The sequence below is a fragment of the Bos taurus genome, chromosome 18 (genome assembly GCF_002263795.3).
Source record: "Bos taurus isolate L1 Dominette 01449 registration number 42190680 breed Hereford chromosome 18, ARS-UCD2.0, whole genome shotgun sequence".
NCBI lineage: Eukaryota > Metazoa > Chordata > Mammalia > Artiodactyla > Bovidae > Bos > Bos taurus.
The window spans coordinates 63,419,607-63,432,598 of record NC_037345.1 but is presented as its reverse complement, the minus strand read 5'-3'; the positions used below and the strand labels follow the sequence as shown (position 1 = coordinate 63,432,598).

Genomic DNA, 12,992 nt, shown 5'->3' with positions numbered 1-12,992 from the left:
ACCTTTTTGTGTGTTTTTTTTTTTTTTTTTTTAAATTTTGCCGCGTTGTGTTAGCTACTGCCAGACAACAAGGCGGATCAGCCATAATTACACATCCATCGGCCTCCTTTGCCTCCCCGCTTTCTCCCCTGTCGTGGAAGGGGCTCCCCGTGCCACAGAGCAGCTTGTCACGCTCCCCAACCTTACACCGATCGTGTGTACACGTTGGTGCTCCTCTCCATCCGCCCCTCCCTCTCCTTCCCCTGCTGTTTCCACAATTCTGTCTGCTTTCCATCGCTGCCTGCAAATAGTTCATCCATACCATCTTTCTAGATTCCATATACATGCGTTGATATGCAGTATTTGTTTTTCTCTTTCTGACTTTGTATAACAGGCTCTAGGTTCATCCACTTCACTAGAATTGACTCAAATGCATTGTTTTTTACAGCTGAGTGAGATTCCGTTGTATATACGGACCACACGTTCCTTATCCATTCATCTGTCGCTGGACATCTAGGTTGCTTTCGTGTCCTGGCTACTGCAAACAGTGCTGCGGTGAACACTGGGGGACCCGACCCTTTAATCATTTAGCTCTAGGGCGTCTGGGCATCAGGAGTTCTGGCGCATGGGCTTAGTGGCCCTGCAGCATGTGGGATCCTCCTGGATCAGGGATCAAACCTGTGTCCCCAATATAGGCGGGCAAATTCTTAACCTCTGGACCACCAGGGAAGTCCCAGAACAGTTACTTCTTGCCTTATGGAGCTTACGTTATGGCGGAGAAACAAAGTTTTTTTTATTTTAAAGATTTTGTGTGTGTTGATGGGGAGACCATTTTTAAAGTCTTTATTGAATTTGTTGCAGTACTGCTTCTGTTGTTTTTTTTATTTTTTCGCTGGAAGGCCTGTGGGATCTTAGCTCCAGCCAGGGATTGAACCCACACCTCTTGCACTGAGAGGCAGAATCTTAAACACTGGGTCACCAGGGAAGTCCCTGGGGAAACAGACTTCAGTGTCTTTATGAGATGGTGACTTCTCCCAAAGCAGAAGGAAACCAGTTCAGCAACTCCAGGAGTGAAGAGGATGTTTTGTATGTGTGTGTGTGTGTGTGTGTGTGTGTTTTAATTTAATTTTTTTTTAACTTTACAATATTGTATTGCTTTTGCCATATATCGAAATGAATCCGCCACAGGTATACATGTGTTCCCCATCCTGAACCCTCCTCCCTCCTCCCTCCCCATACCATCCCTCTGGGTTGTCCCAGTGCACCAGCCCCAAGCATCCAGTATTGTGCATCGAACCTGGACTGGTGACTCGTTTCATATATGATATTATACATATTTCAATGCCATTCTCCCAAATCATCCCACCCTCTCCCTCTCACACAGAGTCCAAAAGACTGTTCTATACATCAGTGTCTCTTTTGCTGTCTCGTATACAGGTTTATTGTTACCATCTTTCTAAATTCCATATATATGCATTAGTATACTGTATTGGTGTTTTTCTTTCTGGCTTACTTCACTCTGTATAATAGGCTCCAGTTTCATCCAACTCATTAGAACTGATTCAAATGTATTCTTTTTAATGGCTGAGTAATACTCCATTGTGTATATGTACCACAGCTTTCTTATCCATTCATCTGCTGATGGACATTTAGGTTGCTTCCATGTCCTGGCTATTATAAAGAGTGCTGCGATGAACGTTGGGGTACATGTGTTTCTTTCCCTTCTGGTTTCCTCAGTGTGTATGCCCAGCAGTGGGATTGCTGGATCATAAGGCAGTTCTATTTCCAGTTTTTTAAGGAATCTCCACACTGTTCTCCATAGTGGCTGTACTAGTTTGCATTCCCACCAACAGTGTAAGAGGGTTCCCTTTTCTCCACACCCTCTCAGCATTTATTATTTGTAGACTTTTGGATCTCAGCCATTCTGACTGGTGTGAAATGGTACCTCATAGTGGTTTTGATTTGCATTTCTCTGATAATGAGTGATGTTGAGCATCTTTTCATGTGTTTGTTAGCCATCTGTATGTCTTCTCTGGAGAAATGTCTATTTAGTTCTTTGGCCCGTTTTTTGATTGGGTCATTTATTTTTCTGGAATTGAGCTGTAGGAGTTGCTTGTCTATTTTTGAGATTAGTTGTTTGTCCGTTGCTTCATTTGCTATTATTTTCTCCCATTCCGAAGGCTGTCTTTTCACCTTGCTTATAGTTTCCTTTGTTGTGCAGAAGCTTTTAAGTTTAATTAGGTCCCATTTGTTTATTTTTGCCTTTATTTCCAATATTCTGGGAGGTGGGTCATAGAGGATCCTGCTGTGATGTATGTCGGAGAGTGTTTTGCCTATGTTCTCTTCTAGGAGTTTTATAGTTTCTGGTCTTACGTTGAGATCTTTAATCCATTTTGAGTTTATTTTTGTGTATGGTGTTAGAAAGTGCTCTAGTTTCATTCTTTTACAAGTGGTTGACCAGTTTTCCCAGCACCACTTGTTAAAGAGATTGTCTTTAATCCATTGTATATTCTTGCCTCCTTTGTCAAAGATAAGGTGTCCATAGGTGCGTGGATTTATCTCTGGGCTTTCTATTTTGTTCCATTGATCTATATTTCTGTCTTTGTGCCAGTACCATACTGTCTTGATGACTGTGGCATAGTAGTAGAGCCTGAAGTCAGGCAGGTTGATTCCTCCAGTTCCACTCTTCTTTCTCAAGATAGCTTTGGCTATTTGAGGTTTTTTGTAATTCTATACAAATTGTGAAATTATTTGTTCTAGCTCTGTGAAGAATACCGTTGGTAGCTTGATAGGGATTGCATTGAATCTATAAATTGCTTTGGGTAGTATACTCATTTTCACTATATTGATTCTTCCAATCCATGAACATGATATATTTCTCCATCTATTAGTGTCCTCTTTGATTTCTTTCACCAGTGTTTTATAGTTTTCTATATATGGGGGAGCCCCACCCCCGTCTTCCCTTGTTCAGAGTTGTCCAACTCTCTGCGACCCCATGGACTGTAGCCCACCAGGCTCCTCTGTCTATGAGATTCTCCAGGCAGGAATTCTGGAGTGGGTTGCCATTTCCTCCTCTAGGGGATCTTCCTGACCCAGGGATCAAACCTGCACCTCCTGCATTGGCAGGCGGATCTTTACCGCTGAGCCACCTTGGAAGCCCACAGACACACCAAAGTATATAAGCAGACAGCTGGGGGGAAGCTGCTGTATAGCTCAGGGAGCTCAGCCTGGTGTTCCGCGATGACCTAGAGGCTGGGATGAGGCAAGAGGCGGGAAGAGGGTTCAGAGAGAGGGGCCTGTGTATGCCTGTGGCTGGTTCATGTTGATGTATGGCAGAAGCAACACTGTAAAACAATTGTCCTCCAATTAGAAATAAAAATTGAGTACAGTTCTGCACCGTGATGCCCCTCAGTGTCTGGGTTCCTCTTGTATCATGTCCCTCGCCCTGGCGGTTAGGTGTGTGTGCAGTGTTGGAAAGATGAACTGCGGGAGCGCCTCCCCTCCAGCGCTCCGTCCCTGCGTCTCTCCACAGCTGGAAGTCCATGGCCCCTGTGGAGGGTCTGAGGAAGCTTGGTCTTCTGCTTCGTGGTGACCGGCACCTGACCCACCTGGACCTGAGCTCCAACAGCCTGGACGCTGCTGTGTCCAGGGGCGTGTTCAGAATGCTGGGGCACTCAGCCTGTGGCCTCAAGTATCTGTGGTGAGTCGCTGCATTCCAGGGCTGTCCCCAACATCATGTGTGGGTTTGAGGACTCACTGGAAGGGCTGGAGTCAATGTTGCAGGAAAAGCATGTGAAGGCTAGCAAGGGGGGAGAATGCATGGGGGTGGAGCACACGTGCTAAGTTGCTTCAGCCGTGTCCGATTCTTTCTGACCCCGTGGACTGTAGCTGGCCAGGCTCCTCTGTCCCTGAGGATTGTCCAGGCAAGAATACTGGAGTAGGTTGCCGTCTCCTCCAGGGCATCTTCCCGACCCAAGGATCAAACCCTGGTCTCCTGCATTGGCAGGCGGGTTCTTTACTGTCTGAGCCACCAGGGAAGCCCTGGGTCTCTCCAATAGGTTGGAGTCCTGTGGCCTGAGCACTGAGGTTTGCCATCAGCTCTTCACCGAACTCGGCAGGAACTCGAGTCTGAGCTTCCTCAGCCTGGCGGACAACAACCTCTCCCACGTTGAGCTGGAGAGACTGCGGGAGCCCCCGGGGACGGCCACCTGTGCCCTGAAGGAGCTGTCGTAAGTCGCCCTGCTTCCACAGAAAGCCCTTCCTTGCAGGATTGCGGGGCAGAGTGGGGGTATCAGTGGGGCTGCATCTGGGGCACCTCGGGGACCCCTGTGTTGTGTCTCCCTACCCCCGACACGGGTCTCGTCACCCTCATGCCTCCCACCCCTCCCCTTGGGGCCCCTGTCTCGGCCGCCCCTCCCCTTGGGGGCCCGTCTCGGCTGCCCCTCCCCTCGGGGGCCTGTCTCAGCCGCCTCTCCCCTGGGGGCCCTGACTTGGTTGCCTCTCCCCTCTCCCTTCAGGGCCCTGACTTGGTTGCCTCTCCCCTCTCCCCTCGGGGCCCCTTCTCAGCCAGCTTCGCTCTCACCTTGTCTTGGCCGTCTTGACCATCGGCTGCTTTTGTCTCTTTTGTCTCACCTCCTCAGGCCTCTGCCAGCCTCCTCCAAACAGGCTAGTTTTCATCCAGGGGCAATTTTGTCCTGCCAGGGATGCGAGGCAGTGTCTGGACACGTGCTTGGTTTTCACATGTGGGGAGGGGAGTTTGCTCTTGGCATCTAATGGGTCAGGACCACCTGTGTGATCAGACTCTCCGGAGCCCTGGAGCGCACGTGCTCTGTTGCGTCCAACCCTTGGTTGCTCTCTGCGGCCTCTGTCCGTGGGATTCTCCAGGCGAGAAGACTAGAGTGGGTTGGCCATTTCCTCCTGCAGGGGATCTTTCTGACCCAGGGATTGAACGTGGGTCTTCTGCAATTGGCAGGTGGATTCTTTACCACTGAGCCACGTGGGAAGCCCCAATCAAGAACGATCTGGCCCAAAGGTCAGCAGGACTGAGATGGAGAAATCTTTTTTTTTTAATGTTTTATTTTGTATTGGGGTCACTCCAGTACTCTTGCCTGGAAAACTCCATGGACGGGGAGCCTGGTAGGCTGCAGTCCATGGGGTTGCTAAGAGTCGGGCATGACTGAGCAACTTCATTTTCACTTTTTGCTTTCATGCATTGGAGAAGGAAATGGCAACCCACTCCAGTGTTCTTGCCTGGAGAATCCCAGGGACAGGGGAGCCTGGTGGGCTGCCGTCTATGGGGTTGCACAGAGTTGGACACGACTGAAGTGACTTAGCAGCAGCAGTAGCATAGCTGATTAGCAAACAATGTTGTGTTAGTTTCAAGTGAAGACCAAAGAGACTCAGCCAAACATATATATGCATCCGTTCTCCCCCAAAGTCCCGTCCCATCCAGGCTGCCACATGGAGCAGAGTTCCCTGTGCTTACAGCAGGTCCTTGTTGGTGCTCCATGTTAAATACAGCTGTGTGCTCATGTCCATCCCAAACTCCCTAACCATCCCTGCCCTCATCCTCCCCCCCTGGAAACTATAAGTTCATTCTCTGAGTCTGTGAGTTTCCTTTTAAATTAAAAATTTTTTGATACATATTTTATCTTTTTTAATTTTTAAATTATGAAAATATAAACAGGTTTGGAAAACACAGAACAAAGTTACATACAGTTCCATTATATATTACAGTTGTTTAAGTAAATAAATGAAGATTTTTAGTTGGAGTTTCAATTTCAAACTCTCAGGAATTAGAGTGAATGTACAGAGAAGCAGAAGAATGTAGCAGACTTGAAAAGCATTATGAACCAATTCGACATAATTAAGATTTATACAGTTGTGTGAGCCTCCTTCTGTTCCATGAGATCATTTGTGAGATTTAGATTTCACATATGAGGAATGTCATGTGGTAGAGAAGTGTTACCTTCGCCACCTCACTCTCCTTGGTGCTTCTGTCCTTTACCTGACATGATCTTTGCACAGCCTTGGGCCCCGGGACGGAGAGTTGGGGAGCAGAAAGGGAGCCGGGGTACGGCTCACCTGGCGTCTCCCCCTCTGCAGGCTGGAGAAGGGGAACCTGTCAGCGGCCGCCTGTGAGGACTTGGCCTCACTTCTCACCAGCACCCCCCGCCTGACTCGACTGTGCCTGGGACTGAACCCGCTCGGAGATGAGGGCGTGCAGCTGCTGTGTGGCTCCCTGACTCGGCCTGAGTGTGTCCTGCAGAGACTGGAGTGAGTCCCTCCTGGCTCGGTGTCTGGGGCGGACCCTCTGTGGGGGGGCCCCTGGGACAGAAGAGCCTGGTGGGCTACAGTCCATGGGGTCACAAAGAGTCGGACACGACTGGAGTGACCTAACACATTTGTATAAAGCTCAAAAAAGCAAAACAAAAGATGCTTTTATTTTTTTTTAACCCAGCCATGAGTGACGGGCACATCCTTGGTGTGCTCGATGCGTCAGGCTGGGGTGAGAGAGGGTAATGGGCAGGTACTGGGTGTGTCCGGGACGGGGCTCAGGGAGGCCCCGGAGGGGCGGTCGGGCGGGCGTTGCCCCGAGCTGCTGTCCCGAGTGCCCGTCTCTGTGCTTCTGGGAGCGCAGGCTCTGGTGCTGCCGGCTCAGCACGCCCAGCTGCAGGCACCTGTCGGACGCCCTCCTCCGGAGCCGGAGCCTGACGCATCTGAACCTGAGGAGGAACAGCCTAGGAGACGGGGGAGTGAAGCTTCTGAGCTCAGCCCTGGGCCGTGCGGACTGCGCCCTGCAGAGCCTGAAGTGAGTTCCACCACTTCCTGCGGTCAGAGGCCGAGAGGAGGGTCGTGTCACTCGGCCTGAGGTCAGCTGGGATCTGAGTCCTGGGCCTGGTGGCCAGTCCCCAGCAGGCTCTTGGTTTTGTTGGAGGTGGGAATGTGTGGGTGGGTGTTGGTGGTGGTGGTTGTTCAGTCGCTCAGTCGTCTCCAACTCTTTGCGACCCCATGAACTGCAGCACGCCAGGCCTCCCTGTCCATCACCAACTCCCAGAGTCCACCCAAACCCGTGTCCATTGAGTCGGTGATGCCATCCAACCATCTCATCCTCTGTCGTCCCCTTCTCCTCCTGCCTTCAATCTTTCCCAGCATCAGGGGCTTTTCAAATGAGTCAGTTTTTCACATCAGGTGGCCAAAGTATTGGAGCTTCAGCTTCAGCATTAGTCCTTCCAGTGAACACCCAGGACTGATCTCCTTTAGGATGGGATATTCTTTGACAGTAAAAAAGAAAAAGAATGAGTCTGGGGGTCAGTGTTGCAGAGAGAAGTCCTGCACACAGATGAGCCTGTCGGTGGCCTGAGGGTTGGCAGGGAGAGGGCCGCGTGGCTGTTCCTTTTGCTTTCTTCCATTCACGGGTACATGGGGAGCCCAGGTGTTCAGACCTCCTAACCAGCACCCTCCTCTTTCCAGGACTCAGGAGAAGCCTGGTTTTGGAGTCGCTTTCTTCCTTAGAAGGCGGGCTGGAACATGCAGAGAGCAAGGGTTCAGGGGTTGCTTTTCCCTCGTTTGTCTTTTCTTTTATTCATCTTGCAGCTTGTCACACTGTTCTCTCACGGTGGCGGGCTGTCGCGAGCTTGCTCACGCCCTCAAGCACAATGGTCACCTGAAGATTCTGGACGTTGGGAACAATGACATTCAGGACGAGGGGGTGAAGGAGCTGTGCAGCGTCCTGAAAACTCCGAGTTGTGTGTTGCAGACACTTGGGTGAGTCAGTGCTTTTTCTTTCTTTCTTTTTTGGTTACCTTTTCTTCTAGTAATACATTGAATTTACAGAAAAGGTGCAAAAGGGGTACAAAGAATTGCCATTAACCTTTGAACAAGATTCAGTGGTAGTTTACATTCTGCCTGAAAGACTTATTCTGTAATCCCTCTGTCTCCTCTCCCATCTCTCTGTATCTATAACATCTACCATCCAGGTACCTGTGTATCTACCACCTGTGTAAACGTCTGTTATCTATGATTTGTGTGTCAGTTAACATCTACCATCCAGGTACCTGTGTATCTACCACCTGTGTAAACGTCTGTTATCTATGATTTGTGTGTCAGTTAACATCTCCCATCCAGGTACCTGTGTATCTACCACCTGTGTAAACGTCTGTTATCTATGATTTGTGTGTCAGTTAACATCGACCATCCAGGTACCTGTGTATCTACCACCTGTGTATAGGTCTGTTATCTATGATTTGTGTGTCAGTTAACATCTCCCATCCAGGTACCTGTGTATCTACCACCTGTGTAAACATCTGTTATCTATGATTTGTGTGTCAGTTAACATCTCCCATCCAGGTACCTGTGTATCTACCACCTGTGTATAGGTCTGTTATCTATGATTTGTGTGTCAGTTAACATCTACCGTCCAGGTACCTGTGTGTCTACCACCTGTGTATAGGTCTGTTATCTATGATTTGTGTGTCAGTTAACATCTCCCATCCAGGTACCTGTGTGTCTACCACCTGTGTATAGGTCTGTTATCTATGATTTGTGTGTCAGTCTCCTGTAACTTTTGCGTTAGTCTTGCTAGTAGCTAGTATTTTCAGATTTTTGCATTTGAAAATTAGAAGTAGGATGGAAAAAGTGTAATGAGGGGTGGTCGTGTTATTTTTGTCCTTTTAAGGGCCTTGTAAATGAACACGTCCACTTTATAGTGAAACCACTTCTTCCGTATTCGGGCAGGCTAAACTTCAGTTTCCTCACCTGTCAGGTGGGGTTTAGGATAACCCCTGCCTTTCGCAGGATTGGCATATGGATTGAATGTTGCCTGTCGACACTTGGACAGTGTCTGGTGTGTGTTAGCAAGTCTGTTTAAGTAGCATGTGTACTGTGTGCCTGTCTTCAGGGTCCAGCTCTTTGCGACCCTGTGGACTGTAGCCCGCCAGGCTCCTCTGTCCATGGGATTCTCCAGGCAAGTGTACTGGAGGGGGTTGCCATTCCCTTCTCCAGGGGATCTTCCCCACCCAGGGACTGAACCCATGTCTCTTGTGTCTCTCTCCTTGGCAGGTGGATTCTTTACCACTGAGCCACCTGGGAAGCCCTTCAGTATGTGTCCCCCTAAATTCTGTGTCCCTTTTGTCTGTAACTCCTCCGTCTTGGAGGACCATCTTTCACGCTTCTGTCCCACCACCCCTAGGTTGGAGAAATGCAGTTTGACGGCCGCTTGCTGCCGGCCGCTGTCCTCTGTTCTCGGAAGCAGTAAAAGCCTGGAGAACCTGAACCTTTTAGGAAACAACCTGGGGCCAGACGGAGTCAGCAGGCTGTGGATGCCCTTGAGAAAGCCGACGTGCAAGCTGCGGAAACTCGGGTAATCCCCCGACTCCTCCACGGGGAAGCGGCTGTCGGGATGGGGACGAATGGGACGAGGTCCTAAAGCAAGCCCACGGTTTGGTTTCCCAGGGCGTTCAGTTTCCTAGGGCGGTTCGGGCCAGCAAAACTTCCGGCGTCACGCGTGGTGGTCTGCATCCACATTGTCCAGTAGAGGAGCCGCTAGCGGCGTGCGTGTACTGGACGCTTGAAACATGGTTCCTGCAGTGGACAAGCTGACTTTTTAGTCTTTAGGCTGAATTAACCAGCCATGTGTGCCTGTGGTCCCCAGACGATGGCGCGGTCCTACGCACATGGTGTTTTGGGGAGAGTCCCCTACTTTTCTCATTCTGGCGCCTGCCGTGTCTCGCTCAGATGTTCACTCAGTGACTTCCTTCCCAGTGCTGACCTTGGGCCGAGCACGGGGGTGTGGTGGTTGGTGTGACACAAGTCCTGGGCCTTTTCATGCTGGTGTGTGTTTGTCTTTGGGAGATAACAAATCCAAGACCCGTGACAGCAGGGTTAGCTGCGTGAATGCTGGGAGGGAAGCTCCGGGTTGTGGTGGAGAGCAGGGTGGTGAGGGAAGGCGTGTCTGTGGGGGTCCCGGCGAGGCTGGAGGGACGAACCATGTGGCAGGCGGGGAAGACGGACAGTGACTGCAGGTGAGGGCGGCGTGTGCCCCGAGGAAGTCAGAGGAATGTGTGCGGAGCCCCGAGGTTGGACCGAGCTCTGTGTGATCTTTGGGGGCATCACAAGAAGTGCACTTGATTTTTTAAACTTTTGTTTTGTATTGGAGTACAGCCGATGAACAATGTTGTGGTAGTTTCAGGTGAACAGCGGAGGGACTCAGCCATCCATATATATACACCCGTTCTCCCCCAAACTGCCCTCCCATCCAGCCTGCCACATGACACTGAGCAGAGTTCCCTGTGTCTGCAGTAGGGCCTTGTTACCCATTTTAAATACAGCCGTGTGTGCATGTCCATCCCAAACTCTATTTCTTTTGCCACTGGCAACTGTGAGTTCGTTTGAAAGAAGAGCATTTAATTAGAACACTTCCCACCTTGTTTAATATCCTGGAGATGAGGTCAGAAAGATAAGCTGTGGTTTTACTTATTTATTTTTTTGAGAAAGACGTTAAACTAAGCATGCTTTAGCAGGAATCCTCTTCAGTACCAGGGAACCTTGCCCACTTTGAGAAGTTGGTCGAAAGCTGTACACTGAGGATTTCGTGTTATCAACTTCAGAACTAAGACACACATTAAAGTTTTTATTGCGGTCTAGTTGCTTTACAGTGTTGCTAGTTTCTGCCATGCAGCAAAGGGCGTCAGCCGTCTGCTACCTACATCCCCTCGATTTTGCGTTTCCTTCCCATTTAGGCCCCAGAGTATTGAGTAGGGTTCCCTGTGCTGTACAGAGGGTTCTCCTTAGTCACGATTCTATGCATAGTATCAACAGTGGACGAGTGTCAGTTCCAGTCTCCCAGTTCTTCTCACCCCCCTGTCCTTTACGTCTACGTGTGTGTTCTCAATGTCTGGTCTCTACTTCTGCTTTGTAAATAAGGTTGTATACACCAGCATTTTTCGGATTCCACGTATTTGCATTAATACACGGCATTTGTTTTCCGCTGACTGACTTCACTCTGTTTGACAGTCTCTAGGTCCATCTGCGTCTCTGCAGATGCTATGTCATACATTTTAAAAATGGAAGTATGGCTGATTTATAACGGTGCCGCTTTCCGGTGTAAAGCCAAGCGATTCAGTTATGCGTTCCGTGTCTATTATATCTGTTCTTTTCTACTCGCATTCCTTTCCCTTGTGGGTTATTATAGTGTTGAGTATGGTTTTCTGTGCTGTGTAGGCCCTCTGTGGTTGTGCTTTTCATTGGAATACCCCGTCTTACGTTTGTTTCATCATCTTTCCTGGGGATTTCCCGTCTCTTTCCTTTGTGCTCTGCTTTTCTGCGGAAAGGAGCGCTAGTGCCCTGGAATCTCTGCATGAAGCTGGAGGTAGAGAGATCCAGGGGACAGTAAAAGTTAGCTTCTCTGGGACACCCATCTTAGCATCTCATCCTGTCTCCATCTCTTCTCCTTCTGTCTCTGTTTTTGCAGGCTCGAAAAAGACCTGTGCTCTGTAGTGAGTGCCGAGTTGGAGAAACTACATGAGAAGGGGTGCTTTTTGAGAGTCAAGTCTCAGTGGGACTTTAATGACCCTGAAGAGAGATGGTGGTGGTGACACCACAGGTTTACCGCGGCCCGTCCTGGGAGAAAAGCCTCCCTGACGCACCGCATGTGTTGCTCAGGAATTTCTGTTCATGGGGACGAATGAGCCGTCGCCTCCAGGATGCCCCTTCAGTCTGTGACAGGCAGCACGTTAAATGCCCAGTCTGCAGAATACTAACCCAAGTCTCTATTTGGCCCAAGATCCTACATGGGCTCACCTGTTAAGTGTTTTTTTTCCCTCATTGGTGTAATAATTTAAATTCTTGGGGCCATTAAGAGGATTAAATAAAGCAAAGGATATAAAAAAATGTCTTGAGGAAATCAAAAACTTCATTTCTCATGGATTGAGAGGTGGGATAGACGTAGTTATGATTCCATAATTATAATACTGTGATTAAATTAGCCTAATGGACACCTTGACTGATTCTTTTTTGTTTTACAAATTGTATTTATTTATTTATTCTTTAACACTTTATTTTGTATGGAGTATGGCTGATTAACAATGTTGTGACAGTTTCAGGTGGACAGCAAGGGGACTCAGCCATACATACACATGTATCCATTCTCCCCCACACTTCCCTCCTGTCCAGGCTGCCACATAACCCTGAGCAGAGTTCCCTGTGTCTACAGTAGGTCCTTATTGGTTCTGCATTTTAAATACAACCCTGTTTGCATGTCCATCCCACACTCCGGGGGGAGGTGGGGTTAGACTGGTTCTTAATATGCAAACAGGCCCAGTTTCAGCCTTTGCTTCTTGTTGTGAAAGATCACAGGCTGTGTTTCCATCTAAAGCGTAATCCACCAACCTGGAAATACGGAACGTGGATCGCAACAGGATGTGACGCGACATTGATGGTGTCATGCATAAACTTTTGTATATGAAGGGTAGGAACTTACAGAATGGTCATGTTCTCTCCCTTTTCCAAACACCCAAGGTTCTTTCTTATCCTCCTTTCCAACAAGCAGAGGCTACGTGTGGTTGCAGGGCACAGATGGAGACTTTATTTTGAACTTGATGATTTGTAACACCTTCGTGGTTTTGATGTTGTTCAGTAGCTAAGTCACGTCCAGCTCTTTGCAGCCCCATGGACTGCAGCACGCCAGGCTTCCCTTTACTGTTGTTTACTACATTATCCTTCACTATCTCCTGGAGTTTGCTCAAATTCATGTCCATTGAGTCGGCAATGCCACCCAACCATCTCATCCTCTGTCGTCCCCTTCTCGTCCTGCCTTCAATCTTTCCCAGCACCAGGCTCTTTTCCAAGGAGTCAGTTCTTTGCATCAGGTGGCCAAAGTATTGGAGTTTCAGCTTCAGCATCAGTCCTTCCAATGAATATCCAGGACTGATTTCCTTTAGGATGGACTGTTGGATCTCCTTGTAGTCCAAGGGTCTCAAGAGTCTTCTCCAACACCACAGTTCAAAAGCATCAAT

At 48.9% G+C, this 12,992-nt stretch overlaps 1 protein-coding gene across 2 annotated transcripts in view; it reads left to right on the top strand.

The window, feature by feature from the left end:
- The window catches only part of NLRP13 (NLR family pyrin domain containing 13), a 34,198-nt gene that overhangs the window by 17,283 nt on the left and 3,923 nt on the right, over positions 1–12,992 (top strand). The window contains exons 5-11 of one of the 2 annotated variants that reach the window (XM_024979405.2): positions 3,512–3,679; positions 4,038–4,208; positions 6,085–6,255; positions 6,620–6,790; positions 7,576–7,746; positions 9,170–9,340; positions 11,450–11,868. In XM_024979405.2, coding sequence (XP_024835173.2) covers positions 3,512–3,679; positions 4,038–4,208; positions 6,085–6,255; positions 6,620–6,790; positions 7,576–7,746; positions 9,170–9,340; positions 11,450–11,573 — 1,147 coding nt within the window. In that variant the 3' untranslated portion in view covers positions 11,574–11,868. Of the gene's footprint in view, positions 1–3,511; positions 3,680–4,037; positions 4,209–6,084; positions 6,256–6,619; positions 6,791–7,575; positions 7,747–9,169; positions 9,341–11,449; positions 11,869–12,992 lie in introns of those variants that run through there. The other variant, XM_024979406.2, reaches the window with a different exon arrangement.